We start from the raw sequence: 19,924 nt of genomic DNA, 5'->3' as shown, positions 1-19,924 counted from the left end.
CAGGCAGCCTGAAGAGTAAAAGACGCTACTGTAAATAAAAAAACAAAACAAAACAATACCTCGAAAATTCTTTTAACGGGACCATACAATGTTGCATTCCAGCTGCCATGCTGATCAAAAGTTTTCACCCAAAAAGTCTCCTTTTCAAAACCACAACAAGCAGCTAAGTATCTCTCACCATTTTGATGCAGAGGAGCACAACAGAATAAAGTCTCAACATATTTACGAACTGAAGAAAATCTCCTTCAAACAGCAGAAAATTGGTGAGTGCTCCTTTCCCTCATCTCCTTTTATACACTTCTACAGACCTGACGCATGTGTGGGATGAAGAGGTGTCCTAAAACTATGAGAGGAATTCTTTGTATGAGTCCTCCCATAATCCCATAAGAAGCTGCCCTCTCTTTTCCTCACTGCTCACTCACCAAGCCAAGAAATACCCTGCATAACTTCTATTCATCCACAACATTTTTTAACAAACATTTTTTTAAAATTTGTTCTACTATCATTAAGTACAATGACAAGTAATTTGTCCTTCACAAAGTAAACCAGCTCCTTTTAAGTAATAAAACATGAATACAAGATAGTAAAATGGATAATAGCATGTTTACATGATCTGTAATTCAAATAATGTTAATACTAAACACAACACATATATTGGGACATTATTCTGTATGTGTTTGACGATTTATCGAGTTTAACTTACATTGTGGGGTTTTGAGTTGTGTATTTCTCATCTAAAATGAGATTTTGCCACTTTGATCCTGTTATGGCCAGAGCCTTTTCCTTCCTCATATTCACAGGTCCCGACTGCAGAAGTATTCCAAATTTCCCAGATTGTCAATTTCTCTTTCTCTGGCTCATCCAACCATTTTTGGCTTTTTGTTTTCTTAAGATTTCTTATTTAGCACAATTTGACTTATTTTAGTGTGTGGAAAAATGTTCCCCGCTGGGATCTGGGATCGGCTCAAGCCCCCCACGGCCCGCGAAATGAATGGACAATTTATGCAGGTGTCACTTCATTTAAGCTTTGTCTACCTTTGTATTTAACTGTTGAAAAATTAATCTTTGACACATTTTTTTTTTTTTTTTAAATTGCATTTGTTCTGATGTGATGTTTTTAACCAGTTCTAGCAGCGGATTTCCCCGCAGGCAGGTGGTGACGTGCGGAGGTCTAACAGTGCCCCCCAGCGGAAGCTATCGGAAAGGCAGGTCCACCTGCATCAGACACGCTGTCGGATTTAGGAAGTTTCGATCGAAAGTTGTCGGTGGAGACATTATCAAACTGTAACGCAGTCTGCTTGCTGTCAAAGACGTTTTATCTTGAATGAAGAGGTTTGAACAACATTAATGACACCAGAGTCTTAAACCTGCTGTCTGTACGTCTCTTGTCGTGTCGACGTAAACTCCCACAAAATCAGGAAGTCCGGGGATTTTTGGAACAAAATAAGAGAATGGACTGTGGACACGACATCTTGTAACGATAAGTGATGAAAAGCCGTGTTTGTTGACACTTGGAGGTATATCATATTTAATCAGTATTACTTTTACTCACATTTCGTGGTCGTTCAGTACCCGGAACACAGGATTTTGACTTTGCGGGTCAGAGATGGATGTCAATCTCACTGAAGAAGAAATGGCAGAGCTTAAAAAAGACGTGAGTATGGCGGATCGGACGAAAGAAATCATTAGTCAGTTATTGATTGTTATTGGCAGCAGATCTATTGCTCTGCTGACACTTGATGTGATCCATCCGGGGGGGTCAAAGGCCTGCTAAAGGAGGAAACACGCCTCGACATTTTGTCCGCACCAGCGCCAACGCCGGCCTGTGCGGCTCTTCAGGTTGTGTTGAGACGCGGGCTGGAGAATGAGGGTATCATTTTGTAAATATTGTTCTTATCTATATTACTATCTGAAGCTAGATCAGCAGTGTTCCACAGAGAGCAGCAGGAGATCAGGGCTTAGAAATGATCTCAGATCAGCTGTTGTAGACTTTGAAGAAGATAACTCACCCTAACCCTCCCAAGGCCTGTCATTGACCTCCCCTAACATCTCACTCTGTTCTTCTTCTACTCTCCCACATGGTCGCTGTCGTGTCCCAGGTGCTGATCAGACTGCGGCACTACCTCTGTGACAAGATCAGAGCCGAACGCCACCTGGACTACCTGCGTTCACGCAGAATCCTGACGAGGGACGATGCCGAGGAAATCAGCTGCAGGACCACGCAAACCAAGAGGACGGCCATGCTGTTGGACATACTGGCTGAGAACCCCCGGGGCCTGGACGCCTTGACCGACTCCATCAGGGAGATGCGCTCGCAAAACTTCATCATTACCAAAATAACAGATGAAGTTCAGAAGGCCAAAAATGAAAAGATAGAGTCTCTGAGAGGTGAATGAAATCAGTCAGTCTATGATGTATATGAGGATGATGATGGTGTAATTCAACATTCCAACCACTTTTCATTTCTCTATGTACCACTCCACAGCAATTGCTTCCAGTTCATCAGACAGCAACCTCATAAGTCCAAGCACAACCACAGATCTCCCCGTGATGTACTCGAACAACTCCACCCTGCTCCTCCACCCTGACGGAGAGCAAAGTCTCTCCACCTCAACCGTTGTGAGCTCAGTCAGTCTGCCGTCAATAAAGAGAACCGACGTTCTACCTTTCGAAGTTGGAGCCAGTATAGACGTAGCGTCCTGCACGACTTCCAACACCCTCCCAAGGCCTGGAGAACCAGGCGCACCTCCACTGCCGGATGAGGTAATGGTTGAATCCCAATCCAACGTGGATGAAGGAGAAGCGGAATGCACCAGCAGCGGGGGGGACCCCAACTTCCAACCACTCCGGTCACGCTCACTCACTCCAGCAACTCATAAGAGCATCTTTTAATGTCACAACTCTGATAAAGGGACGAATCAAGAGGATCTTCAGCTGCTCCACCTGTACAAACCCCCCGTCTCTGGTGTTTTCTTTGTGTCTTCCCACGTATGACAAATACTTTACGTGGGATATGAGATGACCAGTTAAAATAAAGCCAAAATAACCACCAAAACTTTTCAACAAAACGCTATTTTAATTCAAATTTAAAAAACAGAATGCTGACTTGAACTCAAAACTGTTAAATACTTTTTATTGACCACGCCACAAAAGAATTTCAGATTACTAATGGTTGATGCACATGTAATAAAGAAAATCGCCCTACCCAGCCTTTCCTTTTATCAAATGTCCCATTCCCCAATAAGCTGTTCTGTTCTTACTTTTTGGATTCAGTTTGAAAGTCTTGTACACTGGAATGATCACCACAGCTCACATCGAGTGTGATCTCATCAGACGCTCCCTTTGACCAGAGTGATGTAGCTCCAAATCAGAAAGATTTCTAGTCTCTGTTGCATAAAGTTAATGTTTCATATTTTTGCCACTACACATATTAAAGCATAGTGTGAAAATATATATATAAGTTATTTTCTGTGAATTAAACTCCTGTCTGTCTTTATTAATTACTGTGACGCTGTTCAGAAGCAGATAGACAGGTAGTCCTAGACCTTCAGACACAATCGGTCCCAAGTGGTTGTTTGTCACCTGAATAGTTCGTAAGTCTTTATTAAATTTCAACGTATAAATCCCCTGCGGAGGCCATTTAAATGACAATACTCCTCTAAATACGAAAGTACTATTTCCTAAGACTTACTAGAAACAATTATAGGATGTGAAAATAACACAAATGAAATAAAATATTGAGTATCGTAATGCACCTTTTACGTCTCTACCTCAGCTGAATGAATTTTATCTATCGGGTGTAGAGGCTGAACCAAACTTTAAGCCACTGAGGTATTCCAATGTACTTATGTCCACGCCACAATGATGATGTGCTGATTGATGCTCTTGCTTGTAAACAAAAATCCAACACACCACTTCATGTTTGATGATTGTTTTATTTCCATTAGGTTTCTCTGTTAACTCCACCAATAGTTAGTATTAAATAGCAACACATTCAGAGTTCAGCGTTAGCGCCAGTTACTGCTTCTGGGCAGAAACCTAATCCGGCCAGCATTGGTTCCTATATCATTGTTAGAGAGGAGGATGCAGAAGACAGGCTGACATGGAGAAGCATGACATGCTGAGGCGACTCTTAACGGTACCAGCTGAAAGGAAAAGAAGAAGATGCCTGGAGTTGGTGTGAATGTGGAGATCTATTTTTGTGTCAAACTGGAAAGGCTTTAAGTGACTCAGAGGAGAGACTGTCATTGTGGTGAAGACTGGTGAAGTGATTGTATCTGCAAGTGATCCTCACAGACGGGGAGAGACAAGTCACTCTGAGGCTCACTGGAGGTAAAGCGCTTATTATCTGCATTATTATTGTTTTTATGGTGACTGTATTCCTTCAGATTAGTCTTTATTTTTTAATAGAGATGTACAGATATTTCAGAGACAGGAGTTGTAAAAGTATGACATAATCATAATAATCTACAACATAACTGTCTACCTTCATTCGTCTCTGGGTGTTGTGATTGTTCTGCATCTATTTCAAATATAGTGAGAGAGTAAATTGCCACATAAAAAAACAAAACTGAATCTGCTGTGTTTTGTAGAGCATTCCAGTTGATTTCATTTTAATAGCACAGACTTTAGACATGCTGAGGAACCAGTTTGATTAAAATCGGAATGACTAGAATGGAGGAACTGTTACTTCAGTGTATATCTGATGAGTGTCCTTTCTGAACAATGGCAGTATTCTGTACGTCGGTGTAATGGAGAATGGTGAAGAGCAGTCTGATCCGAGGTCAGACGTGAGGAAGCTGAACCGTCTCAGGTGGAGCACTCTGAGCCTGGAGTCAGAGGAGGTGGAGGACTTCAGGCGGAGGCTCAAGTACTTCTTCATGAACCCGTGTGAGAAGCACAAGGCCAGGGGTCGGAAACCATGGAAGCTGATGTTACAAATATTAAAAATTGCCATCATCACATTCCAGGTACGAGAGAGAATGTTGATTGAACGTCTCTTTATCTCAAATCATATGTACTATTGTATGTCTTCAGTTGGTCTCATTTGGCCTGAGCAACGAAATGATGGTCACCTTTAAAGATGACAATCTGATGATATTCAGACACCTATTCCTGAAAGGGTACAATGACCACCAGCTGGGAAAATACGCACTGTATAAGAAAGCAGATGTGAACGAGCACATCTACTATATCATCAACCAGGTACTGACCTCTTAGATTTGGAACCAACATCTTAACATTACTTCATAAAAAAATAATTCTGTTTATATTTATTTTATAGTATATCAATCTCCCAAATCTGACGGCTGGTAACCTTGCACACGAGATGGTCGGTGGAAAGTACACCCCGCTGTCTGTGTGTCAAGAGTTGTGCAGAAACAGCAGCATAGATCCTGAAAATGAGACCTTTGATATTGATCCGCATATTGAAAAAGGTACAAACAGTAAAATCCCTTTTTAGAGATGATAAACTTTCATTAAAAAATCAAATACGGTATATTTTTTTAATTGTTGTGAATTTGATTACCTACCTTGTGTTACATCCATATTTTTTGTGCGAGATTTATTTATGGAAGCAAATTCATAGCATGACTGGAAAATAATCATAATGTGTTTTCTGTGTGACTCTGAAAAAGAGGAAGCTTATGCCACACAAACAGAGGCATAAATACTGAATAATTCCTTTGCTGAACAATTCATTATCTGCTGATCTACAGTACACCTGTGAACTTACCAACTCTATTTTGTGTTGACAGATTGTTTTTCCGTATATCCCATGCAGTCATTTGATGGCAGTGGTTTGTCAACATATGTGAATTTCTCCTTAAATTTCAAACGGTAACTATACATAACATAGATACGAGTAACATTCATGGCAGCTCCTGTCTCTTAACATGTATTTTATGTCCAGGCTGTTATCAGTGAGTGTCTACCTCGCTCTGAAATCCATCAATCTGCAAACCATGCACCATCATGAGCTTCCAGACTGTTATAATTTCCATATAAAGGTTGTTGACAACATTAAAAGAAAACCACATTCTCATTGGAGCCTTTGAAACAGATGTGATAATAGATCATTTCTGTTTTGTCATTATCATCATTACTTTGCCATCAGATTCTGTTTGACAATCGTGCACACAGCGGAAAAATCATGGTCAATGTCGAAAATGATGTAAGCATTTATGAATGCAGAGACTGGAACGTGGAAGGCACTTGTGAGTTTAACCTTCAATTTCATCTCAGCCATTGATTTGTTGTGACTTAAGTAAATGTAAAACAATTACAACTTAAATTCTTAAATTACATTTAAATTTGCTTTAAAGGCCAGCACAGGCCATGGCAACTGTTCTAACCCTAACCTCTGACCTCTAATAACTGACCTGACACTTGTGGATCTGGCTCCAAGCTGGTAGAAACGACTACCTCCTCCTTTCCTTCAGTTCTGTGGTCATCCTTTCCTGTTTGACGTCTGTCATCCTCTGCGTGCGATCCATCATCAACGGCATCAGGCTGCAGTTTGTAAGTTATGTGGAATGCATTAATGGTTGAAATTTATCTTTTCACTTTATAGGATCAAAAAAAAAACTATAAACACAAAAGGAAATCTTGTAGACTAATTTATTAGTTTCAGATTTAATATATTTAAAGTTTGCCGCTCTCATCCAACAATGAATAACAAAAATATTTTATGGATTTTGTTTTAAAGTGAGAAAAATCCTTTGGAATAGTAGTTAGTGTTTTTGGCTTCAGAGAGAAATGTTACTAAGCAAATTTCAACAATTGTTCTGTTTTTGTTTAATCATTTATTGAGGAATTTGCTTTGGGACTATTACTAATGAATAAGAATAATTAAAAGCATAATATATTTATTTAAAATAGAAATAGAGAAATCCAACTTCAAAGAGCAGAAATTTATTAAACTCCATTGTGTTGGGTGTTTGCTTTGTGTTAACTTCCTTGAATTTCTCTCATGCAGGAGTTCAGCGCATTCTCCCTCACCTTCTATAATAAAACTGTGTCATGGTCAGACCGTCTGGAGTTTGTGAATGGCTGGTATATTCTCATCATCGTGAGTGACATGCTAACCATCGCTGGGTCAGCGCTCAAAATTGGAATTCAAACAAAGGTAGACATATTCTCTGAGGGTTTAGGGAAATCTGTAAATCTTATACTTGGAGTATGATTGATGTAAAAGTGTTAAGTGTTAAAGTTTATGTAATTGCACGTTTTTTGCTCTTGCAGTACCTGACAAACTATGATGTGTGCAGTATCTTGCTGGGAACTGCTACGATGCTCGTTTGGGTCGGGGTGATTTGTTACCTCGGTTTTTTTCAGAAGTACAATGTGAGACTTTTCCACTCTGCTTTAAGTTGTTGAAATGTGTTAAAAGTGTCAAAGATATGTAAGGAAAACTTGTATTTCTTTTTTAGATATTAATCCTAACCCTAAGGGCAGCATTCCCAAATGTGATCCGATTCTGCTGCTGCGTGGCAGTGATGTACCTGGGGTACTGTTTCTGTGGTTGGATCGTCCTCGGGCCGTACCATGACAAAGTATGACAACAATAATTTATTTCAAAAATAAGAATGCCCTAATAAAATTGTCAAGTATGAATGATATCTGACTTCCTTATCAAATACATTTTCTCAGTTCCGAACACTTGACAAGGTGACTGAGTGCCTGTTCTCCCTCATCAATGGGGATGACATGTACGCCACCTTTCTGAAGATGAGGAGCAAGAGCTACATGGTCTGGCTTTTCAGCAGACTTTATCTCTACTCCTTCATTTCCATTTTCATTTACATGGTTCTCAGCCTGTTCATTGCTCTCATCACTGACACGTACGAAACCATCAAGGTCAGCCACTTACACTCATGGACTGAGATATATTTTTAGGTCTTACTGTAAGGAGATGTTTTCAGGTCATTGCTGTTATTTATCCCGAGTGCCCTAACACCTTGCAATGGTCCTCTTTTTCCAGCATCACCAGCAAGACAAGGTGCAAGTGTCCCTGCTCCAGGCATTCGTTGCAGCACATAGGGATCAGCCTGATCCTGGAATATGCCAGATTAAATCAGATGAAACTTCCTGCTGCATCCCTCCTTGCTACTGTTTGGGATGAATTGAGATTAGGTGGCTTCTTACCTTTGAATGCCTAACCAAGAATTTGCATTTCATTACCCCACAACCTGTCCTGATTTTCTGAATGGAGCTTTTGATTATACTGACGTGTGATGAGAATTTAAAATTTCTTCTCATAGGAGTATTATCTGTTTGAATTCAAATGACATCCAAAAACACAACTGAAAATAAATTCACAATTCTTCTGCTCGGGTGAGTTGGTTATATATTTCAAAAATCGTGTAATCAATAATCACAGTAAAGCATAGTATTAAATCTAGTGTTATTTTTGCAAACATTATTGTACACTAGCATGTATGGGAAAGTACTGTATTGTAAATAAGGAAATTAAGTACTGTACTGTAAATCAAGGAAAGTGAATTGTAGTTGGTTGACTTCATCTTTTCTTGTATGACTTTCCACATTTCCTGTGTATAAATATAATGATATGAATTTTGTGTAATCTGTCAGTGGTTTTGATTTGTGTATTTTGTCACCTCTGAAAATGATTTAACCATTTGTTAATAAAATAAAACAATTGGATTTAAAAATGCTCCACTGTTTGTTGGTACCTTTGTCTGGCTAGTCAATGCCGTATGAAAATTATAACCTGTATTTGTTAGTTATTTCATTAACACCACAAATCCCTCAGGTGTCACGACTTTTAATACACGTTGCATAATCAGCAATTTGTGCGTCCTCAATCAGCATGAATTACAGCTGTAGTAATCTTCCTGTCTGACCGGTAAAACTTCCTAAAGTCATCCAACAACTATATATAGTTGGTAGGTACAGAGAGGTGGGGATATGCGGACTCTCTCAGTAACAACAAGGTAGTCAGTGACTGCAACATCCCGTGAAGGGTAGGTCAGGGTACCTGAAGGTAGTACCAGACAAGTGCATAGCTTTGACCTTTCAGGGTAGGTCAAAGCTATGCACTAGCTTTGACCTAACCTGAAAGGTGAAAGGTCATAGATCAAACCTAGTGCATAGCTTTGACCATAAATCAAAGCTAGTGCATAGGTAGATCAAAGCACTATCTTTGATTTTAAGCACTAGCTTTGATCTATGTCCTTACTCACACTGGCCTTCTCCCTTGCCTTTCTATCCTACCAGGTCCCTGAGTGTACAAAAGTTTAAATTTGACCTTGACCTACTTTTCTCAAGGTCAAAGTCATCATCTCATTGTCATCCCCTTTGCCGCCCGAATAATGTCATTTTTGTTTCATCTTTGTATCTGCAACAGTTGAGAAGATATTTGATGGACATACGAGCGGACGGACTGACGACCACATGAACAATGACAATAACAATACATCACCGCTTTGAATCGGGATGTAATTACCTCTTTCTGCCGCAGTGCTGTCTCAACCCCGAACAGGGCGTTCTTCTTTGCATAATCGTGCGGTGGTCATCTTCAAAACCAATGAACGACTCGGATACTGGTTGCTTAGCAACGACGCAACCAATCACAATGACGCTTGCTCTGATAGAGGAGGAGTTCGCCTCAAAACATGATCATCACCAGAAGGCACAGCGAGCCTGATTACTGTCTGGACTCCCGTGTTTTGCTGCAGGTAAATTTGTGTTTTGTCTGTTTTTATTGGCTTGATTCGTCGCTGGATTTTCTGGTTTCTTTCCATTTTAGATTTTTTTCCCCCTCATTTTGTCAGCATCTACGAACTTGTCATCTGTCGGATTGAGTCAACCTGTTGCTGTGAGTGTGTTCGGTTTGGCATAACGCTATGCAACACGTTAGCGGTGTGGACGGAACGTAAGGACGTGATGGATAATGCCGCTGCTTAAATTTAATTCAATTCTTCTGACAAATCAGGAATGTGGCACTAAGTAAGCTAAGTTTACTAATTAACACTTGTCAGAGCTTAATAAATTATTCTACTCCAATTCTGCTATTATATGTAAGACTTGGCAAACTTTTTCGCTAGCTAACTTTTCGTGATAAAGTACGTCTAGCTGACTAGCTAACAGTGTATGACGACATGTCTAATAAAACGAAACACGCCCGTCTCCGCCTAAAGTCCAGGTGAATTTAGATAAAGGTGGCGCATGTCGTCTGGTTTGTGAGATAACTTAAAACCAGAGATCGTATGCTAGGATGCTGCAAAAACACCAACATGCGCGAAAGTGCTTACTGTCGCATTTGTCAAGATGGCTGCAGGTTTTGCCTCTAATGGTTTTCTTTCATCGTTGTCAATATAAATGGATTCAGAATAAGATCTATCTATCTTGTGAATTACTTGCAATTGCCCAAAAAATAGACCTCTTAAATTCCAATCTGCATAATTCCCACTGGCACACACTGGACAGTTAATCATATGTGGGTGGAACAGCATGCCACATTATCTGTCGCTGTTCTATCTCATGGTTTGATGCTCCATTACAGGGCTCAGTTCCAGTGGAAGTCTCCAATCTGCAACAAGACTGCCCATCCAGCTCCCGGGTTGATAAATCCTAACCTTGCATTCTGATGTCCTGACATTTCGAAATGGGAGAGTGGTGGACAAGTATACCTATAGGAACATCTAGGGGTAAATTTCTCTGCTAATTTTGTGACTTTGATAGAAAATTTCAAGAATAGAAGGTATCATCAGCTGTGCTTATTTTAGACTCTGTTAGAGGTGACACACATTTGTCCTCTCATTTTAGAGCAGTAACCTAATTCATACTTCTCAGGAAGATTGCATACTACATCATGTGTCTGCAGTCGCATACTTTTGCTTTCCTTTATCTTTTTATAGAAAACTATCACTCCAGCATATCACATGTGATGATGTCACCCTCGAGACAAAACAGTCTTTTGTCGATGTACTCTTCCTTGTCCAAGAACTCCTACAGTGTGATAAGTGCCTTTTGCACAGAGGATAACATTCCTCAGTGTATTCTATACATCAATCAGGTACGAAAGTATCTTGTTCTTGTTATGTCTCCCACCTAAAAAAGAATTCACTTAATTTAGTTAACATGCGCGGATACATTTGAACAAGTTCTAAATTTCAATTATTGCAAAATATTTGTGGAGTTTTTTTTTTTTTATATTTGTAGAGATCACTGTAATGGTGACTTATGTCTTGTTTCTTTGACAGGAACTTGCCTCACTGGGCTTGTCTTCCACATGTATTGAGGCCAGCTCAGCAGGGGGAGCTAGCCTAAATACAGTGCCAGTCCTAAATGCCATTTATGAGCTGCTCCAGATTCATAGACGCAACATGTCCAACGTAGAGCAACTGGAGACCGAACAGCTAAAGAAATCCAGCTCCTTAGAACACATGCAGATGAACAATTCCAGACTGAAGGCATGTACAGTAGTACTGATCCCTTTCTTACAGAACAGTCTGTAAACTCTTTTTTGAGGGTGCATTAGCATGTTTTAACATTAAGTGTATAGTTATCATTTAGTAATTTTTCTTTTTTCTCATTACAAAAAGAATACGACTAATATATCAGACACATAAAAACGAGGTTAGTTATATGTCAGTAACAGGTGTGGATGTACACAACCTAGATATTTTCTGTTCTTACAGCTTTAACTCTGAACAAGTTGCTTTTACTTGGCTAAGATGTGCAAATAGTGTGATTTGTGTCTATCCCTTTGCAGGATCGGTTAGAACTGTCCATAAGGGAGAAACTAGGTCTACATGAGACAGAGAGGCAGCTACAACTCAAAATTAAGACATTGCAGAGCTGTTTGAAAACAGAAAAAGATGAGGTATCATTTAGTAATTTTTATTATTTTTTTAGTAATTTTTATTAACACAATGTTTTATGAGCCTGATGTGTGCATAAGACTGCAAATGTCATGATTCAGTCAACATGAACAGGTTCAGAAGCTCCAGAGCATTATTGCCAGCCGTGCTTCTCAGTACAGCCATGACGCCAAGAGAAAAGAAAGAGAAGCTGTGAAGCTCAAGGAACGCCTTGGCCAGCTACTCGTTGACAGGAAGGATAAGAAACTCTGTAAATATTCTAATTGTCGTGTGAAATGTACAAATCTTATTCTGTATTCTGGCAATTTAGGAAAAAAAAACATTTCACATTTCCCAACTAGCTATTGATGTACTGAACTGCTTGGGCCGGTCAGATGGAAAAAGGAGCCATTGGAAGACTGCAAAAGCAACAGCAAGGTATGCTGAAAGCTGCCTCACCCTTTACTAACCATATTTGTTGAATGTGCCATCAACCCTATAACTTTTGAATATTTGTTAATTGTTCTCTGCAGTCATGAAGGTGAGATGTACAAGTCCATGCTCAGTGATTATGAGATGAGTCAGAAGTCCTTGATGCTGGAGAATGCTGAGCTTAAGAAAGTCCTCCAGCAGATGAAGAAGGAGATGATAAATGTCCTTAGCCCATGCCAGCAGTCTACCAGAGGAACTGATGACAGTAAGGAGCAGGTAATACTATATAATTTGTTTTTCTTTTTTAACTTCCTATCATTCATCCATTAGTAATTATCCTGTTAAATGAGTTTTAGAAGTCTTTTGACCACTGGGTTTTGTCTATTTTGTCAAGATTATGAGGAAGGCTGCAAATATGGAACACTTTTTAATTCAAGGAAACAAAAGCAGTGATCTTGTTAAAAAAATATAGATTTTTTAATGTTTAAAGGTCTGTCGTTTGTTTCTGTTGCCCTGCTCAGGGTGACTCAGATGGAGAGGAGAGAGCATGTAATTCAAGCAAAGAAACTCTGGACCAGTCTTGTGAACATGCTAAGGAGCAGCTCACTAACAGCATCCGCCAGCAGTGGCGGAAATTGAGGAACCACATGGAGAAATTGGACAACCAAGGTACAGGCAGCTGTTAAAATACTTTTAAGTGTCTGTGCGTGTGTGCGTTTTGGTGTAGCTGTTCTTCCAGTGTTTAGATTATCAACCGTTGCCATGTTTGCTAAGCTTTGCAAGTGCAGAATCAGCAGTCGTCCAATAACGAAGTGATTCAAACCGTGAACTATGAAGAGGAAATGGAACAGATGAGGCGTGAAGTGCAGCAGTGCAAAGAGTTCATTCATGCCCAGCAGCAACTCCTCCAGGTCAGTTCTTGCTTATTTCGGGTTAATATGTCTCAATTTGGACTTTGTTAACAATGCAAGACTTTTGTGCAGATTTATGGATGAAATCATTGGAAATAGGAATGAGCCTTATGTTATGTATTATTGAATATGTCTGTGAGATTCTAAAGAATACTTAATCTGAAGTGATGTGTGTCCATTTCTGCCTATGAAGCAACAACTCAACACATCATTTGATGATGAGACGGCAGCTCTTCTTAACGACTGCTACACGCTAGAGGAGAAGGAGCGCCTCAAAGAGGAATGGAGACTCTTTGAGGAACAAAAGAGAAACTTTGAAAGGGAGAGAAAGAACTTCACAGATGCCGCCATTCGCCTTGGACGAGAGGTAGTTTAAGTCTTGTGGTGGATTGCCTCGTTTAAATCAGCCTCTACTGCTGATTTTACAACTACATCGTATTCTTTTAAAAAATGTTGTATTCCACAGAAAAAGGCTTTTCAAGAGGACCGTGCTTCTTGGCTCAAGAATCAGTTTTTGAACACGACTCCCTTCATAGACCGTTCTTCATCGGATGCTCAGTGTGCCTTATCAATCAGTAAGTCTGTAATTCAGTTCCGGTCTGTAGATGATAGAACTTTTTTGTTAAAACAGACTGTAATTATGATTTCTCAAGAAAAAATCACTAGAGAAAGGAGACATTATAGCTAGCTTAAATGTTTAGAGAAAAAAATCCATTTTATGAGTTGCTGAAGAATGTGGAGCATTTTTGATGATACACAAAAATATTAGTAGTACTCAATCATCTGTTAACACAAGCACATCAGTCACAGCACAAATAAATATGATCCTCAATGAATGAATGAATGGGTGAATGTCCCTCGTGTTTCAGAAAGTGAGCCAGATGTAAGGATGTCTGACATCGAAGTTCCTCTGGCCAAATCCTCAACCTACACTACGTTCTCCACTCCCAAACCCACACAAAATGCCAGTGTGCCATCTACAGCCGAACTTTACCGGACACTGCGGTTAAGGCCAGATAGGTATAATTCAGTACAAAAATGCCACTGCATGTATTTTAAGAAATACTTTCAGTGCTGAGATTTAATGAGGTTTTTGTTTTTTGTATTTTTTGTATAGAAATGCTTCATTCCAGTAAAGAATATGAAACACAAATGTATGTCTGTATGATCTTTGCTTGTAGTGTTTGTAAAATGTCATACCTAATGTGCTTTTGTTTCAGTTCCTCCAAACATTCAAATAGAGGATACTGGCAAGAATCCAGCACCGTTCAAGATGGAGATGTTCAGTTCAAGTCAAAAAGCAGATATCGACATGGAGACTTGAGTATCTTCTCTTTGTGTGAAGATGAGAACCAACTCGCATGAAAAATTTTGTGTGTGTGTGTGTGAGAACAGTTGATGCCTGAAGCCCTTACCACTGATAAACACTACGTTTGTAAAATTATTTCCTCAGCAGCAGGGTTTTATTGCTTTGTTGTGGACATGCACAGATTATCACCAAAGCAAACAAGCAAGCACTTTATTTATTCTATCATTGTTCCTTTTCCTTACAATCAACACTGACCAATCAGATTTATAGTTATATTCAGGGGAGGGTATTGAGCACTAAGCTGAATTTATTTAATGTTGACGGTTATTTTTTTTACATGTAGATTGTTTGATATCGGATGGGAATGTTTCAAACATGTTCTGTTTACATATTGTAGATTTATAAATATAACTTGATGAAGTATATATAATGAAGTATATATTAGCAATACGTTGGTGTTTATCTTCTCTGCTGTAAGAGCACAATAAAGTTATTTTAAAAAGAAAGTTGTACTTCGTCGTTGGCGCCATCTGATGTCTAAAAATGGTATTGCAGCCAGAAGAGGGAACAACCGGATTCCGGATGTCATCATCTTTAGCTTTGTTTCAGCATCTACCCCAGAATCCCACCCACAGCTCGGCGTGAATTTTTCACCAACACCTCGAGAATGTCGGGTTCTTCCAATCTCGTAGCCATGAAGAAAGTCGTACAGCAGCTCCGCTTTGAGGCGAGCATAAACAGAGTGAAGGTAAAAGTGTGATTTTGTCAAACAACGGAGGAGACCTAAACCGCTACACGAGTTCACCAGCGACGCTAACACGTACGGGAGGCTAGCGGCGGTGAAGGGCGTTATTCAGCCGATGGTGAAGTATTGGAAGACGTGATAACGTTACACCGTTTAAATCATTCTGTCGTCATCTGGCAGTCAGGTGGAAATATTAATTTTGTTTGCTGTAATCTTCTGTCTACTACTAACTTAACGATTACCGGACTAGCATAACTTACTTGAAAGTACAAGCAGGTCCTTTGATCGAAGTAATCTTCAATCAAACCGCATTCGTGAATGAAGGGGAAATCGTCCAAACTCGTCGAAATATTAGTGAGAAATGCTGAATGTTGAGGCACAATGGCGAATGGATGCTGAATTTACCTAATCTAGTGTGGATAAAGCTTAATATCGCTTCGATTTGCCTTACGCAGCTCAGTAATCTGATTACACTGATATGAAGCTCCCTCTAGTGGCCGAGAAGCCTCACTGTAGATTTACTGATTGGGGTTATGTGATTAATAATCTTAATTTGTAAGGTTGTTATAAATCTCATTTTTATTGTGATTAACAATTTGGTTTCACTCTTGTGACCAGGTCTCCCAGGCAGCGGCTGACCTTCAACAGTTCTGCATGCAGAATGCCTTGCAGGACCCTCTCCTCACCGGCGTGTCCTCCAGCACCAACCCTTTCAGGCCGCAGAAAGTCTGCTCCTTCTTGTGAAATCACTGTATCCATTGGTGAGTCCTTCGTCTTCAACACGCGTGGAAATACTTGTGTATATACAGCCCATCAGTTGGTTTGAAAGCAGGGGTATGAATCTTTTTTATCATTGTGAATGATACAAATATTCCTGCTTGTGTTTTCTGTAATCAAAAGCTTTTTAATTCTAAGGGTGGCAGGTAAAGGTTGGTGGGTTCTTGTTGCCAGCCTTTAAAAACTTTATTTTGAGGAAAGAACCCCAAAATCCATAAAAACCACACTTATTTTCTACTTACATGTACGCTCACTCTTTTCTAAAGGAATATTTTCCCCACACACAGACCCATACTGGATAAGAGTCAGTCCACATCTCCTCAGAAACTGGACAGAATCTAATGAAAATTCATACTGTTTCTAGATATTCATGTCAGTTTGCTGACATTAATTCCCTTCAAACAGTCATTGGTTGTCTGTCTGTGTTTTATTTTTCTTCATTTTTCTGTCTTTCAGGCCTTCATTTTGATGCTACAGGGAAAAGTCGACCTCAACACTGCTCGTCATGCCAAGCCATTATACTGCCATGGGATCTCTTGAGCGTAGAACATATTTGAATCATGTCAGGAAGATGACCATCTATTTTCAGCCACAGTAGAAGAAAGCAAACAAGTTTATTTTTCATGGCACAGTATAATTTTGGACGAAATTATTGTGCCTTTTCAATTTTTCTATTTTAGTCATCACTCTTCTGGACTTTTTTGTATTTAAAAAATAAAAAAAAACATTCTTTACTACTCATATTTATTTATTGGTACTTTCTGTGTCGTTACTGAAGAAATAATTTGAAAGACATGAATGCGTCTTGAAGTTATTAAAGGTAATCGAGAGGCAGTAAAAGGCAGGTGATGCTTTTCGATATTTAAATTTTAAAAATAAAAGTTAAGCTACATGACCATTTTCCCAGTTTTATAGGTCAACTCAAAAAACAAGGGAAGGAAAGCCAACCACCACTACCCATATGCTTTGTGACCTACCGTGAATCCATCTCAGTGACTTAGTATAACATATATTACATGAATTGTGTGTCAAGGACATCACTGGTGGTGAACTTTTTACTCGTGAAAAAAGCACAATTCAGTATACCACTTTCCAAAAAAATGTAGGGATATTGTGTAAAATGTGTAACTTTCTAAAAAGAAATCAAGTTCTGACCACTCGACAGGCAGAATTTCTGGATCTGGTTTATGTATGGTTTCCTCTTTTCATGTTTCATTTGACATTTGTGAATGCGGCAACAAACTGGATTCACTGACAATGTCTTTTGATAGTGTTGTTAAATCATTGCAGCGATGCCACTATAGAATCCTGTCAGTTTTCAATGCAGCACCCTCTAAAAATCACAGCCATCCAGTAATGGTTTTCAGCTCTGTACCTTGTGTAGAGATTATGTCAGATTCATGTTGATATTGTGACTGAAAACACTATTTGCCGGTGCTGCTCGTGACAGAATAGTGAACCCCTTACCATTGTTACATCAAGGCAGATTCATCGAGATATTCTTTTTTTTTTTTATAAACACTCACGGGATTAACTTGTTGCCTGTTAATTTCATGAACTTTGCGATGTTCAACCAAGGGTCTTCTTTTAGAATGTCAAACTTTCAAGTCTTTTGTTGCCACTGTCCCAAATTTTGAAACGCATTGCGTATCACATTTAAAATGATTTCCCCCCCAAAATTAAGTGCATAATCTTCAAAATTCTAGTGTCTTCTGATGTTAAGATCATCACAGCGCCCTCAGGTGGAGGGACCGCGATATTCAAAAAGAGATTGTTAATCTCGCGAGAAGTTGACACGTATCCGAGAACTGATTCTGGGTCAGTCTTCCAGTCCCGCTCCCAATGCACTCACAAAGGAGGTCCTAAATCAGAACTGCATCTTGACCAGCCGAATGAGGTCACGTTCATTGTTTTAAGAATCATGGGATCGCGTTACTGTGGAAACTACGGTAACTTCCTGTGTTGCCTTAACAGACTTAAATACAGCTACCTGCGCAAAGCTCATGACGTCTATCCGACTCGGTTCAGGTCTATGTTCGTAGATACCCAACAGCGATTATTTGAAACGTTTTGCTTACTGGCTAATTATTCCACTACTGCTGAAATACAGGTTTTTGACTGTGCATGGGAGAATGAACTGCAGCAAACTTCATGATGATGCTTCAGGATGGATCGACTCAGCTTCTCTGTCTCACAGCCAGCAGCGGAGTTCCTCTCTTCACCCGGGGGGGATCCAAACAGCTGCCCTTCTCGATCATCGGCTCCCTGAACGGTGTTCACATGTTCGGAGGGGGTCAAGGAGTCGTGTTGTCCTGCTGTGAGACTGAAGGCGGGGGTAAGCTGGTGTGGAGGGTTTTTCAAGACAGTGTGATGCTCATCGCTGTGACCGGAAGTGGACCCGGTGGTCCAGGCAAGAGCAGAGAAAGCGACGTGTGTTTACAGCGCCTGCTGGAGAATGTGTGGAACTGCATGGTGCTGGTGTTGGGCCAAGATGAGTTGGTCAGTGTCAGGAATGTTGGGAGGCTGAAGAGGGACTTGAGGTCCTGCTTCAGCCTCATTGATCAGCTGTTGGAGGACAGGCATGAGGGCATCCTGGGTAACTTGACACACTGTGCGGATTTACTGCTACCACCTAATTCCACTCTGCTTCAGCAGGCTGTGGATGGGTTTGCCCAGTGTGCCGACAGTGAATTTGGTTGTCTCATCATTCACGGGAGGATAGCTGCCGCCACAGAGAAGTGGTGGCGTTTAGCACCTCAGGAGATTGTGCTGCTGTCGGCTTTGATGCGGTCACTCTCAGCGTCTGGATCAGCCTCTTGTGATTATCCAGTTTTCCTGCCTCAGGGCAGCCCCACCGTAGCCCATCGCCTCCTCCGTTTCCAGCTGCTCCCTGGGGCAGATGTGTGCGTACTATGTGGCCCTACCCCCTCCCTGCACAGAGCTGAGACTGGACTGGTGGTACGTTTCTGGAGACCTGTGATGGACACCCTAAGAGACTGTCTGGCTTTTGGAGAGCACTGCTTACCAGCATCGGTGACCTTGCGACCTGAAGTGATGGCACTGCTTCTTATCAACCGTGAAACGCATCGATCTGTCTCCAGCGTGCAGACCAATCATTCGCAGACTGGATCTCCATTAATCTCCAAGACCCGCTGCTGGGAGCTGCTGAAGCTCTTCTACATCTTCAGCACAACACGTTATTTCACCCAGCAGGACACTTTGAGTGTCTCCACAGAGGAGAGGGCTCAGAGAGGCACCACTGTAGACTACGTCTTTGGGTTCTCCCACCAACCACTTCAGTGCTATCTGGTTACAGAAGAGTGCAAAAGCTATGGACTTCAGACCCCTCAGCACCAGCTCTTCCTGCTCATCCCACTGTCAGTGCCCACTTATGTACTGCGTACAGTTGCCACACAAACTCTCTCTGACATCGTTGCGGCCACTGGATTTTAAGAGAACAAGATCTAAGTGGACACTGTTCATTATATGCATGTACTTATTTGAATGTAATAGTTATCATTTTCAATAATTAAGTTAAAGGTGTGTCAGGGAGACAGCTCTATAATCAATACTTAGAGAAACCACAACTATTATTCTAGTTTTCTGGGAGGGATTTCTTGACAGCCTCACAGAGGATCAGTAACACCTCACAGTGCAATAATAATGTCATGCTTCTTGTGCACATTTTCCTACCTTCCAGGTGGATTAACCATTCAAAGAAACCGGATCCCCTTGTTTAAAATGCGAAACGGAAAATTTAATTCATGAGATTTGGCTGTCTGCCTGTCTTTTCCTTTAAGGGACAATTATCACAAGAGCAAAATAGATACAAAACCTGTAACTATATAATATAGAGTTAAATGATACTATATATCATTAAAATATATCAGATTTGAATGATATTGTATATATCATTAAAATA

General features: G+C 40.3%; 5 protein-coding genes across 7 annotated transcripts; all 5 read left to right on the top strand.

The window, feature by feature from the left end:
• Positions 1-1,200: 1,200 nt before the first annotated feature.
• bcl10 (BCL10 immune signaling adaptor) lies at positions 1,201-3,434 on the top strand. The gene is made up of 3 exons (XM_068341539.1): positions 1,201-1,654; positions 2,100-2,388; positions 2,486-3,434. The coding sequence occupies exons 1-3, from the start codon at positions 1,607-1,609 to the stop codon at positions 2,890-2,892; spliced, it is 744 nt and encodes a 247-aa protein (XP_068197640.1). The 5' UTR covers positions 1,201-1,606; the 3' UTR covers positions 2,893-3,434.
• A 201-nt stretch (positions 3,435-3,635) lies between these two features.
• On the top strand, positions 3,636-8,624 carry LOC137612819 (mucolipin-3-like). Its single transcript, XM_068341538.1, has 13 exons — positions 3,636-4,332; positions 4,733-4,970; positions 5,038-5,205; positions 5,285-5,438; positions 5,760-5,841; positions 5,915-6,011; positions 6,119-6,218; positions 6,410-6,522; positions 6,980-7,129; positions 7,246-7,347; positions 7,434-7,556; positions 7,654-7,860; positions 7,985-8,624. Exons 2-13 carry the CDS (start codon positions 4,752-4,754, stop codon positions 8,123-8,125), a joined length of 1,656 nt encoding a protein of 551 aa, XP_068197639.1. The 5' UTR covers positions 3,636-4,332; positions 4,733-4,751; the 3' UTR covers positions 8,126-8,624.
• Positions 8,625-9,639: 1,015 nt separating this feature from the next.
• On the top strand, positions 9,640-14,986 carry ssx2ipa (synovial sarcoma, X breakpoint 2 interacting protein a). Of its 3 annotated transcripts, none has more exons than XM_068341498.1 (14): positions 9,640-9,701; positions 10,529-10,673; positions 10,884-11,041; positions 11,229-11,438; positions 11,741-11,851; positions 11,964-12,099; positions 12,191-12,266; positions 12,362-12,536; positions 12,782-12,929; positions 13,035-13,171; positions 13,365-13,538; positions 13,638-13,746; positions 14,041-14,191; positions 14,392-14,986. In XM_068341498.1, exons 2-14 carry the CDS (start codon positions 10,631-10,633, stop codon positions 14,534-14,536), a joined length of 1,773 nt encoding a protein of 590 aa, XP_068197599.1. In that variant the 5' UTR covers positions 9,640-9,701; positions 10,529-10,630; the 3' UTR covers positions 14,537-14,986. The 3 variants fall into 3 exon arrangements, with proteins under 3 accessions (XP_068197599.1, XP_068197600.1, XP_068197598.1); XM_068341499.1 differs by lacking the exon at positions 9,640-9,701 and adding an exon at positions 9,702-9,841; XM_068341497.1 differs by lacking the exons at positions 9,640-9,701; positions 10,529-10,673 and having other exon boundaries at positions 10,722-11,041.
• An 83-nt stretch (positions 14,987-15,069) lies between these two features.
• On the top strand, positions 15,070-16,749 carry LOC137612787 (guanine nucleotide-binding protein G(I)/G(S)/G(O) subunit gamma-5-like). Its single transcript, XM_068341500.1, has 3 exons — positions 15,070-15,228; positions 15,844-15,986; positions 16,459-16,749. The coding sequence occupies exons 1-2, from the start codon at positions 15,148-15,150 to the stop codon at positions 15,967-15,969; spliced, it is 207 nt and encodes a 68-aa protein (XP_068197601.1). The 5' UTR covers positions 15,070-15,147; the 3' UTR covers positions 15,970-15,986; positions 16,459-16,749.
• Positions 16,750-17,186: 437 nt separating this feature from the next.
• On the top strand, positions 17,187-19,924 carry fuz (fuzzy planar cell polarity protein). Its single transcript, XM_068341227.1, has one exon. The coding sequence runs from the start codon at positions 18,154-18,156 to the stop codon at positions 19,453-19,455; it is 1,302 nt and encodes a 433-aa protein (XP_068197328.1). The 5' UTR covers positions 17,187-18,153; the 3' UTR covers positions 19,456-19,924.

This window comes from Antennarius striatus, chromosome 18, assembly GCF_040054535.1.
Source record: "Antennarius striatus isolate MH-2024 chromosome 18, ASM4005453v1, whole genome shotgun sequence".
In the NCBI taxonomy this organism is placed as follows: Eukaryota; Metazoa; Chordata; class Actinopteri; order Lophiiformes; family Antennariidae; genus Antennarius; species Antennarius striatus.
Note: the sequence above shows the minus strand (reverse complement) of the source record. Positions and strands in the feature narration are given on the sequence as shown.